At 42.2% G+C, this 13,094-nt stretch overlaps 1 protein-coding gene across 7 annotated transcripts in view; it reads left to right on the top strand.

The window, feature by feature from the left end:
• LOC142501618 (excitatory amino acid transporter 5-like) overlaps window positions 1-13,094 on the top strand; it is a 74,619-nt gene that overhangs the window by 49,676 nt on the left and 11,849 nt on the right. For all 7 annotated transcript variants that reach the window (XM_075611726.1, XM_075611728.1, XM_075611727.1 and 4 more), the window contains 2 exons: window positions 9,219-9,318; window positions 12,414-12,647. In XM_075611726.1, coding sequence (XP_075467841.1) covers window positions 9,219-9,318; window positions 12,414-12,647 — 334 coding nt within the window. The remainder of the gene's footprint in view (window positions 1-9,218; window positions 9,319-12,413; window positions 12,648-13,094) is intronic.

Here is a 13,094-nt window from a genome sequence, read left to right as displayed (position 1 = left end):
CATTAATTTCAGGTCTGGGGACCCCCTGCTTCTCGAGGTTCATGCCTGCGTAGGGGGTGACGTTATCTCCTGCATGTTTAAATGTCCCGATCACGTGAAGCGGGAGAATTAAACTTGCTGTAGATACTGGCACCCCAGACTGGGGCCTGTACCTTGTGAAGCACGGGGTCCACAGACATGAAATGTATGTGGTTCAAGTCTGGTGACCCCCTGCTTCAATAATATGTAATTTAAATTAAAATAAAAACAGCACAATATTACCTTAGCGGCTAACCACTACGGTTATGAAGGGGTTAACTGCCATGTCAAGTCCAGCATGGATATATATTCCGCATTACCAAGGGTGTCAATTAATTCGTCCACCCTTGGCATTGGATATGCGTCAAACTTGGATACCGCATTGACCTTTCGGAGGTCCACACAAAATCTTACCTTCCCATCGGATTTAGGGACCATAACTAGTGGACTACACCACACACTGCATGATTCCTCAATCACTCCTAAGTGTAACATTTCTTGTACCTCCTTCTCTACCAGGGCACTACGACTTTCAGGCAACCTATAAGGACGGGAACGTACTTTTACCCCAGGTGCTGTCTCGATCGCATGTGAAATTAAGTTAATTTGCCCTGGTAAATCAGAAAAAACATAATGGAATTGTGTAATTATTGCTAACAAGTCCCCTTTTTGTTCAGAGGACAACTGTTTACCCATTGGGATTTTATCTTCACCCACGATGTTCTCCCGTGGGGGCTGAGGACCCAAGTCTGTTTCCTCCTCCACCGGGTGGATGAATAGAGACCGCTGCATCTTCCAGGGTTTAAGCAAGTTCACATGGTAAATTTGTTTAATGCAGTGTGTGTGCAGCGCACAGCCAAAAAGGGATAGGGAGCAAGTCTGGCAAAAAAATCTTTAATGTGAGGCCATAAAATAGAGGGTTGCAAACCTTCTACGCGTTTCGTGTGCTACAGGCACTTTATCAAGAAGTGTCATACATAGTGCATAGAACATTTAAATAGCAGCTGATTGCCGATTTGGTGCCAAAAACTCCATGACGTCACCATATGTTTTAACCAATGAGTACTATCCCCATAGCGCAAGCGTCATGCAAATGAATTCCTTGCTAAGCCACTCTGCGAGACACAGCCAATCGGCGCCCAAGGGAATGACATGCACCCCATGAGCAGTGAAGAGATTGCCCTCGCGAGATGCGGCTCACGCAATTCCCGTTCGCTCGCGCATGCGCATGCGGATAACCCACGAACTCTTTAAATTCCCTATGTAGGATGATACATCATACTTAAGTAAATAGGTTTCCCTTACCCCCCCCAGCCCGGCAAAACAAAGACTCGTTCATCGTGTGAACACAAAAACGAACACCCCTGTCATACCTAAGCTGGGGAGGACAGAGGACATAACCATATATAATAATTAAGAAAATATACATATATAGACACATGTACAAGGGAATAACTATTACAGCACAATCAGTCAAGAAACTGCCATTCTAATCAGGTGTGAATACACTAAAAAAAACATACATTGTTAATATACAGATTACTTATTAAGAAACAGTATATTCCTATACCTATATTAAAAACACACGTTCAACCCCTCTAATGATGCGGAGGATATTATTACAATTTTTATATTAAACTTGGATGAAAAGAGTTACAAAGTTTTAACTTGGGGATGTTTTCCTAAATAATACAAAGTTGATGTGAACATGATACTCAGATATGTTTCAAGGAAATCTGTACTTATTATATTCATTATAATTTTGTTTGTTATTACAAACTGAGATGAAAGAAATATATAAATTCTAAAGTTCCTCAAGTCAGATAATAGGTCTATATCCTGCCTCTCACCTGTCTCCCCTACAATCTATCCTAAATGCTGCTGCCAGAATCACTCTACTCTTTCCTAGATCTGTCTCAGCATCTCCCCTCATGAAATCCCTCTCCTGGCTTCCGATCAAATCCCGCATCTCACACTCCATTCTTCTCCTCACTTTTAAAGCTTTACATTCTTCTGCCCCTCCTTACATCTCATCCCTAATTTCTCGCTATGCACCATCCAGACTCTTGCGTTCTTCTCAAGGATGTCTTCTTTCTACCCCCTTTGTATCTAAAGCCCTCTCCCGACTTAAACCTTTTTCACTGACTGCCCCACACCTCTGGAATGCCCTTCCCCTCAGTACCCGACTAGCACCCTCTCTATCCACCTTTAAGACCCACCTTAAGACACACTTGCTTAAAGAAGCATATGAATAGCACTGTGGATATTCTGAACACAGGATACATAAAGATTGGCCCCCTGCAGACGCACTTACCAGAACTCCCTCCTACTGTCTCTGTACGTTCTACCTACCTACCAATTAGACTGTAAGCTCCTCGGGGCAGGGACTCCTCTTCCGAAATGTTACTTTTATGACTAAAGCACTTATTCCCATGATCTGTTATTTATATTATCTGTTATTTATTTGATTACCACATGTATTACTACTGTGAAGCGCTATGTACACTAATGGCGCTATATAAATAAAGACATACAATACAATACAATACAATACAATATAGTAACCAAAAGAGAGGGATATTATGATCCATAAAAAGACCTGTTAAGGTACCCCATGAGCAGACAAGTCACTACATGACTGAATAAACTACCATTATATCATTCATGATAAACAACACAAGGATGTTCAAATTCCTAATAGACTCCCACATTTAGTTTGTGCTCTGTAAAATATTATATATTTTTGACATGAAAACTCATAAGTAAATATAATAACCATTCAGATCAAGGTAATCATATGCTGGAATTATTCCTAGCAAGAGTAATTAATCTTCTTATTATTGGTATTCTATACTTAGTAATAAGGATTAAACTATTATGAGGGATGTTTATGTCAAGAAATGATTGATTTTCCATTCAATATTAATCCCTTCTGGGAATCTGGTTTTCAGCATGAAAATCCAATAGGATTCTCTGCAATCCAACCTTTTGACAAGGTCAGCACCTCTTACTGTTTTCTTTATGCTTTCTATTCCCATGAATGAGAAATTTTCCATGCCCCCCTTGCCACATTCAGAAAAATGTTTGGAGAGGGGGTGCATCAAGTCCCCTTTCCTAAAGAGTCTACAATGCTCCTGTATCCTTAACTTTAGGGCCCTTGTTGTCCTGCCAACGTATCTTTTCCCACAGCCACAATTAATAACATACACTACAAATGACGTATTGCAGTTGATAAAGCTGTTAATGGAAAAACGTTATTTGGCACGGGAGCACTGACACTTTGAAATCATTTTTTGATTATGTTAATGATAACACTCTGAATATCAAGTTCACTACTAATTTTAATGCACATCACATCAGCTTCCTCATTGGTTAAAACCAAGCTACTCATTGGTTAAAACATATGGTGACGTCATGGAGTTTTTGGCGCCAAATCGGCAATCAGCTGCTATTTAAATGTTCTATGCACTATGTATGACACTTCTTGATAAAGTGATTCTTGATAAAGTGCCTGTAGCGCACGAAACGCGTAGAAGGTTTGCAACCCTCTATTTTATGGCCTCACATTAAAGATTTTTTTGCCAGACCTGCTCCCTATCCCTTTTTGGCTGTGCGCTGCACACACACTGCATTGGATTTCCCTGACCGGATACAGCTGCACGCTGATGGAGAGAGTTACTGGAGGCACTGAGTTGTGAGTACGTTTACCTGGGGCCAGCCCAATGAGACAAGGGGGGGTGTCTCCGTGCACCTACTCCTGTCTTCAGGGTGACTAGAGCCCCATTATAGGTTTAGTACTTTGTATTGTTTATTTCCCAGTATAGACTCCATTCTCCTTTTATTATCAAGTGTATAGGTCCTGGTACTTTTGAGCACCATATATCCGCAATGGTAAATTTGTTTACCCTTACTGGACCCTGGTTGAGCGATCTCGTAATCCACATCACCCGTGCGGCAGAGTACTTTGAATGGGCCCTGCCATTTGGCCAGGAGTTTACTCTCGCAACTGGGTAATAATAACATCACCTGGTCTCCCGGGTGAAACACTCTCATGTGAGGATTCTGATTGTAATGATACTCCTGACTGTCCTGGGCTGATGTAAGATTCTCCCTAGCAAAATGGCCGACCACATCTAGGCGCTTCCTAAGGTCTAGTACATATTGCAGGGAATTCTTAGAAGGGGACTGCTGTTCCTCCCAGGACTCCTTTAGGAGGTCTAGGATACCCCGGGGTTGGCGGCCATATAGCAGTTCAAATGGAGAGAATCCCGTGGAGGCCTGGGGAACTTCCGCACTGCAAACAGCAGAAAAGGGAGAAGTTTATCCCAGGCTCTCTTCTCTGAATCTACAAATTTCCTCAGCATCCCTTTTAGAGTTCGGTTAAATCTTTCCACCAACCCGTCAGTCTGTGGATGGTAAACCGACGTCCGAACAGACTTGACCTCTAGGGATTTTAAGACATCCTGCATCAGTTTAGCCATAAGATTTGCACCTTGGTCTGTCAACATAACCTGGGGAAGTCCAACCCGTGAGAACAGCTCCAACAACTTGTTGACTACTTGCTTCGCCGTTGCTGTTCTCAGGGGGAACGCCTCAGGATATCTTGTTGCATAGTCAACTATTACAAGAATGAACCTGTGTAATTTCGCAGAAGGTTCTAAAGGTCCTACCAAGTCTACCCCAATCCTCTCAATGGGAACTGACAGTAAGGGTAGAGGTACCAAAGGGGCTGTTTTTCGTCCCTTCGGACTAGTTAGCTGACACTCCGGACATGCCGCACATAACTTAGCAATATCACTATGTATCCCTGGTCAATAGAATCAGGACGAAATACGGTCCAATGTTTTATCCCTGCCCAGGTGACCACCCCAAGGGACAGTATGGGCTAGAGTGAACACAGATTTAACAAACGCTTTGGGAACCAATATCTGTCTGGTGACCTCCCCTGTTTGTGTCTGCCTATTTACCCTATACAGGATATCATTTGATAATTCAAAATGGGGGAATACTATCACCCCCTATGCATTTAAAATCTGCTCATCAATTTTCACCACCGTGTCATACTGTCTAGCAAGGACTGGGTCTTCCCTTTGCTTCTGGCGAAAGTCAGGGAGGTACAGGTCTGGTCAATCTCCAGGGCCCGTATCCCCCTCCCTCTGGACATCCCCACCATCACTTGTGACCTCTGGCTACTAGAATGGTCACCTTGACACCCAGATTTCTGCAACCAGTCCTGTTTGTCAGAGCGTCTTTGCTTCCGAGTCTTTTGAACCCGGTGTCTACTGGGAAAAAGGTCTGCCGAGAAGGGGAACAGTTTGCCAGGGTTCTCCTGAGCCATAGAATGAGGCTCCTCGTGAGAGACTGGAGCCATTAGGTCCGAAAAAAAAGGCCAGTCCCGGCCGAGCACAACGGGGGCAGGGAGCCAAGGAGCGACTCCTACTTCGCGGTAGGCCTCCTGACCTTTTACCTGTAGCCAGATTTTGGCCGTCGGATACCGTTTTACATCGCCGTGTATACATTCTATACTCCATGGGGAGTCAAAAGAACACACGTTAGGCGGTAACAGTTCCTGGAGGACCAGAGTTTTCCCAGAGCCCGAATCTACAAGGGCCTGGATGGTTTTTCCCCCAACCTGGGCTGGAAGTAGCCAGGGCTTGTAATTTTCTCCAGTGAAGGCCGAGGCGATGGTCCTGCTGAAGGAACAATCCATCTGTGGACAGTCCACCTGCCGGTGGCCTTGTTCTCTGCAGGCAGAACATGGAGAGGGTTCCCTCGCAGGAGGGGGCTGTGGATAGCGCTCCGCTGGACTGGATACTGGATACCAGGCATCTGGTGGGTCTTGTGGGCGACGTCCACGGAAGTTCCTCTCATTTTGCGACGAGCCGACATCAGGAAGGAGATGAGGGTTTTCACAGGGATCAGCATTTGAACTCCGCCCTTGCTGGAACGACCGCTCCTTCCGTTGGATTTGGCGGTTGCGCGTGGACGGGCCATAGGTTCCCTGTTGATCCGACCTCCCTCTTTGGTCATCTACCGGTGCCGGTGGACCTGGATCCGTCGGGTCCAGGACACTTGCCTGTACTTCAGCCCCAAGGAAGTTCTCCATTAGTCGGACCGCCAAAGCTAGGGTTTCAGCCGCGTGGCGTATTACCCACGAGCGTGCGGAAGGGGGTATTATTTGTAGGAATTGTTCCAAAACCACCTGCTCAACAATTGCCTCCTTAGTGCACTCCTCGGGTTGTAACCAGCGCGTACACAAAGTCCAATAACCACTGAGCGAGGACCCGGGGTCTCATCTTAGTGGTGTACTTCATGTTCTGGAACTGGTGCCGGTAGGTCTCTGGGGTTAGATCTAAGCGATCCAGTATGGCGGCTTTCACTTGTCGGTAGTCCATTGCCTGATCTGCAGGGAGGCCCTGATATGAGGCCTGGGCTTTTCCTATGAGAAGCGGGGCTAAAGCAGTGGCCCAGCGATCTGCAGTCCAGCCCTGAGCTTCAGCAACCCTTTCAAATGTCAGTAAAAAAACCTCTGGATCCTCGTTCGGAGCCATTTTCCTCAGGAGAACTGGGGGTTTGTTTGCAGGTTCTGGATTGGCAGACCCCTGGAATTGGGTCAGCAGCTTGGCCATACGCTCCTCCTGTGCTGCCTGCTGCTGGGTTAGGAGCTGGGTTTGCTGCTGCAATAGTCTTTCATCTCTCTCTGCTTGTAGCCGGGCCTGCTCCTGCATTAATTGTCCCTGCTGTCTGGTCTGCTCGCACAGACACTATTAAAAAAATTCTTCCATTTTTCTCATTCTTCTGTGTGTGTGGCCCTTTAACTGCAAGGGCCTTTCAAAATCCCGTCACTTCTGACACCATATGTTGCAGGTACATGCAACTACACACGCGGGGTCTCTTGACAAGGCTTATTTATTTTAGCTTTAAAAACATACAGCACACAAACCAGAAATAGCTTCACTTCAGCAGAAAAAACAAAATTCCTTGTTTTCAGCATGGCAACCAAAATAGCTTATCTTCAGCATGGCAAACGCAACCGTTCATAAAAAATGCACTTTGCAAAACAGACCTTAAATCAAGCTGTTCTTTCTCCAGAGTTTCAGGGTATTTCCCTGTTTCAGACAGCATACAAAAAGACAGACCTTATAGCAGTAATCTACTTCAGTACTTCACTCCTGTCCAGCTAGGCTGCATGTGTGCACATCCTGGCATTTTTAACACACCTTTATTAGGCAGCTGGGATCCAACTAATTGCCTGAGCTTCCCAGCTGAAGTTAACCTATTCACTGCTGCACTGCAGACTAAACATATGTCTGCCAGGCATATAGCTGGTGGCTTTTATTTACCCTGTCACAGGCCTGTAACCCTTTAATCACCTGGAAGTTATTAACTGCTATGGTAATTAAGGGGTTAACCTCCCTCCTTGCTGCCCTCCCAGGAGGCCTAACCACCCTCCCCAGGGCAACTACCCCCATCAGCACACATACAAATGGGCAAAAGCACTAGTAGCCAAATATGGCTAATAACGCTTTTGCCCATTTGTGTTAAAATAAATAAAAAATTACATAATAAAATAAAAATGATATTTCAATACATTAAAATAAATAGTAGCCAATAAACCCATTGATTGTGGTTATCTATGACCTCAAATGGGGCAGAGATAGCCACATTGGCAACCAATGGGCAATCTAAAAAAATAAATACACTACAATCAAATAAAAACCAACATTAGCCAAAAAAATGCATTGATTGTCACTGTTGTTATCTATACCCTCAACGGCACAGATAACCACATTGGCAATTATTGGGCAACATATAAAAAAAATGCAACTAAATAAAATACAATCAATGTGTCTCTTACCTTTGCTGAGTTGAAGTTTTTCATCCTCCCCACCCAACTGCGGCACCAACAACTCTTGACCATGAAGCAATGATCCTCATCTTGAAGTACAGCATGATACATAGAAGTCCATGATCCTCAGTTGCTTGAAGAGGAATCCCAGGTGAGTCTTCTTATGTTCTTTCTTTTCTTCATTTCTCCCTTGAACAGGTCCATGAGATGAGACCACCCCCCTGGGGCAACTACAAGCTTTACCCACCCCCTTTACCACCAACAAACCAGGTATTGCTATTTAACCCCTCCATTGCCTTAGCAGTTAGGTACTAAGGTAATGAAGCTTGGCTGTAAATGTATTTTTATTACATACGATTGAATCAGGGTGTCTCCTGAGCTGAAATTAATACAGGTCAGCGCCGGAGACCCCTGGTTTAAATCCTATGTAGTAACAATACATTTTTCTCCTTGATATACACATTGCGAATCCGATCATATCTGAGTATGCGGATTTTAGGTGCCATGTGCATATCGAAGCTACCTGAATAGCAGTTGCTGGAAAAAAATGTGAGTTTGGGCATTTTTTGAGCTCTCGCATGGTAACGCTTATTAAAAAGCCATTTCCAAACAATATTGACATGTTATCGAAGCTTTCCGAATAGCTACACATGCAAAATTTCTTGGAAAGTGGACTTAACAAGCATTAAGTCAATTATCGAAGCTACCTGAACAGGCCCCATAGCCTCTCTCTCACCTGTCAGTTTTTCAACACCGTTTATTAAATCTTTGATTGAACAAGTCCATTTGTGCCTCATTTATTCTCTTCTGTAACCTTCAGGTCCAATATCAGGTGGCTCCCTGATCCCAAAGACAGAACATCAGCCAGATAAGTGTATCTTAAAGGAGCAGTTCCCACTACAGTGTTTTTTTAATCTTACCTGAACCAGGGGGTCTGACCAGGGGGTCTGACAGGTGCTGTTCTGACACATAAAATAAATATTGCGACGGACTACAAACATGGCTACTGGGGTCACCAATAAAAAGTTGCAACATCAAATCCTGATGATATCACGACTTTTCTATTGGCTGTCAGGTCAAGCCCTGACCACGGCGGCTATATTGCTAACCCAAAATTACCAGCTGGTATTCGCCATTCTTGAACCGTACATCGGGGGGACCACCGATGCTCTCTGGCAAGAACTCCTGGTTTAAGTAAGAGTAAAAATTATTTTTCATCAAGAAATGCTCTATTAAAGGAGTGCACAAAGTAATCATCCTATTTTTTCTAACAAGTTAACAAGACATTTGTCTAGTTAGGAGGTCTACAATATTATACCCAACAATAGGAACAAAATATTTTCTCTTACAGGTCTTATTTTAGGCAAAATGGGAGAGAGAGGAACTCCCTTAATCAACATATGCCAATGTCTTAATGAGGCTGTGATGAAAATTGTTGCAGTCGCAGTTTGGTAAGACCATTTACTATTTGCTTCTAAATAATACTATTTAATTACAATTTTATCAGATTCTGTACCTAGCAGGATACTGACATTTTGAAAACAAATTTATCGTTTTCATCTTATATTCTTACATCTGGTAAAAAAAAAACTGCAGGATCAATTCCAACGATGGAGTGATAAAAAAAAACATATAAAGAAGGTTTAAGGAAATTCAAAAAGTTGTCCCTGCAAAAATGTGTTTGTTTTAATCTTTCTCTGAAATAGAAAATGACTGAAGCAGAATAAATTACGTTTTTTTTTACAACTACATTGATTAAACTGCTATGTGCACATTAAAATTATGGGTATAATTAACACTAGATTTACTAAGCCTAATATACAAAATAAATTGGTGAAAATACGTAATCTATCGGTTTATTAAATCTGGTGGATCGTTAAGTAAGCGGATTTCATGAATACCAACCACTAAATGCTGGTTATCCATTTCACATGTGAAGGGTCTTTATAAGAGTAGTGGTGCTGTGCTTGAGTTAAAAAAAAAACAACAAAAAAACCTGTAAAACATTGGGAAAAAGATTTTTAATTTTAAAGAGGCAATCCAAGAAGTTTAAAATGTTTTTTTTTGTTTTGTTTTAATATCTGCAGTATTTGATTACCTTTATTGAAAACGAATTACCTACAGTAAGCTGACTATCAATTCGTTCTCCCGTGATCGGTCAACAAAATCCTGCTTCCCAGGGTTCATTAAATGGCTGCCTTTCAGTTTCAAATCAATCCTTCAGTCAGTGAAACTCAGCAGCTACAATATATTTTTATTTTGTTACCATTTACAGCTGGAAATATTGGCAACAAATGATCACAAATAGGAAAGTGTTGCAAAGATCTTGCACTGCTGTGGAAGTGTGCTAAAACCTGCTATAGAAATCAAAAGATGCTCAGTATATTAAAACTAATTAAAATGGCATTGAGATGAATTTGAAAATAAAAAAATGTAGTAAGTTATCTAATACTACAGAACTGATGTATTTAAAAAAAAAAACACATGTAGGATTGTAGGAGATGTAAAACACCAGAGACTTTTTTAGTTGAAAATAAATGTAAGTAGGTAAAGGGAAAATAACCTCGCTTCAAACTCCCAAAGTTTTGGTCAATTGGGGGGTGCTACCTGGGAAATATCCTGGGATATGTAGAGTTGTACGAGAGGGTGCAGAGATCCCAATGTAAGGCACAGCGCCACCGTTATTGAGTAATATCTATCAATTATAGTTAAAATAAAGCACAAACAGAGAAAAAATTCGCCGGTGCACCTAGGCGCAGTGGATGTTAGAAAGAGGGGGTATTATCTCCCTGTGAGCAGAGCTGTAGATAGTTAATAAGTATGTGCTATGCTATCTAACTGAGATAGAGTGGAGGGGCTAGGCTAAAGCTCAATGCGCAGCCCACTTCTCAGAAAGGATATCTCAGAGAGAGAGGGTAAATCAAGAAGGATACTGTTGTAGTTTAAATAATACTTGGCTGTATCCAAAAGCAGATAATATGTATCTATCTGTGTCGTGTGATACGAAGGGCAACAGAAAATAATAATCAGGCCTAACCCCATGCAGGGGACTGACTAACATTCAGCAGTCCCTATCAGAGCTTGAAGGCTAGGCCTTTTACCAACCTTTTGACACCAGTCCAAACAGACATACCTGTAGGCAGGGTGTTCTCTAGGTGGGTTCCAGGGACCGGTGTTGCCTGGAACAGGGTTTCTCTCTCGGTCGGGGTCGGTCTCTCTCTCTCTCTCTCTCTCTCTCTCTCTCTCTCTCTCTCTCTCTCTCTCTCTCTCTCTCTTTCTCTCTCTCTTTCTCTCTCTCTCTCTCTCTCTCTCTTTTTCTCTTTCTCTTTCTCTTTCTCTTTTTCTCTTTCTCTTTTTCTCTTTCTCTTTTTCTCTTTCTCTTTTTCTCTTTCTCTCTTTCTTTCCTCGGTGCTGGGCTCAAGCTCTCCACACAGGTTTTTCCACAAATCTAATTCAACAGGGAAGGTAGCTGTTACAAAGATATTCCTTGAATTGCTATTTTAAGGTTATATTTATGCATTAAAAATGTCATGGTAGTAGTACTTTATATAAACCCTAGTAGAATCACCCACCCCCCACTGCCAGCATTTGGCAAATGTTTCACTACATCTTAAGCAAATACAGTATCATAAGAAAAAAATATTTAATGATTACATTTTATTGGTTTTAATGATTAGTCTCTGATCCCAGAAATGTAAATCTCCAAGAATTCAAAACAATAAGAAAAAAATGGCATTTTGATGGCGTGCTGACTTCAATCAGTGACTACTGAAGTTTATGAGATGTTGATGCCTATATATAACATATTATTTTGCCATGTTAATGGTTGTACACATTACAAAGAGATATGTGAGGCTTTGAAAGTTCTGCGTGCTATAATTTCAGTGATAAAGAAATCTCATGTTGGTCAAATAAAAGTTATCAAAAGCTACGTAATTTATTAGCTGTGAAATGCTCAATAACAATATCACAGATTATACAATACAGGCTGCTTTGTTAATCACTGGTTAAGAGCTTATACCTAACTAAGGAAAAATGCAGCAAAAATGCCACAGTTTAGGTGGTCAGGGCCATTATGAAGCAGTTTTAGAAATTACAATGGCGGCCATTTTTACTTTTACAGAGCCCGACAGATATACCTGGGGTAGCACAGGCCTCGGCATGCCACAGGGCCCTTGTGACAAACCAGTATGTCATCAAGGTTTTTCTAGTTCTGTAGGGGCTGACCATGTTGACCACTCCTACGGAAGGCACTCCACCTCCGTTTTCATCCTCGGGGTGGGCGTTTGCGACCATGTGATCTCTACCTAAGGGATCAAATGGTCATAAATCCCAGAAGTCTGTGTCTCGGCGGCTTCCAGACTTCTGGCAGTGAAATGTTTAAGACACCCTAGAAGAAATGTTTTATATTAATGTTTCTTTAAAACAAAAAACTACTGAACAATTTCACAATAGGATGTGATCAGGATTCAGGATGCAGAATAAATTTGAGTATTAAAAAAAAATGTGACATCTCTTTAAAAATATACACTTTTTTTTCCTGCAGGTATTTTCCATTTGGGATTGTTTTTTTAATTGCCGGAAAGATTTTGGAAATGGATGATCCATCAGTGATTGGGAAGAAGCTTGGACTTTATGCCATAACAGTCATGGCTGGGTTGATTATTCATGGGGTGTTTCTTTTACCGCTCTTGTACCTGATCATTACCAAAAAGAACCCATTTTCATTCATTCATGGGATACTTCAGGCTCTTCTCATTGCATTAGCCACTTCATCCAGGTAAAAGCTTGAAGAAAAGTTTACATTAATAATGTGTTAATGTCAGTGTGTGAAGCTGTCTTGCTTCTTTTTGTGAAGAAAATGATCAATACTTTAGGTGGAAATTGTGAGTTATTTTAGAAAATAAATGTGACTTTATTTCAAGCTAAAGATGTAATATTCTCAAGAAGAATATCAGCCATGTTGGGAGCGGGGGGGGGAGTGGGGAGTGGGACCACAGGCAGCATTTGCGGTGCTCCCTCCCCCCCTGCCGGGGCGAGAGGTAGGCGTGGGGGGACAAGGTTGGCGTGCGCTCGCCACGGCGCGTCATGGCAACCGGGCGACCAGATTTGTCAAGCACTGGGTATAAGGATAAAATGCAAATTGCACACCAAAACTGGAACATTGAATATGAACAATAAAGGTTAGTTATGTGGAGTAACAAAATGGCAAAAATAACGCTTCCTA

This window comes from Ascaphus truei, chromosome 8 (assembly GCF_040206685.1).
Source record: "Ascaphus truei isolate aAscTru1 chromosome 8, aAscTru1.hap1, whole genome shotgun sequence".
Classification (NCBI taxonomy): domain Eukaryota; kingdom Metazoa; phylum Chordata; class Amphibia; order Anura; family Ascaphidae; genus Ascaphus; species Ascaphus truei.
Note: the sequence above shows the minus strand (reverse complement) of the source record. Positions and strands in the feature narration are given on the sequence as shown.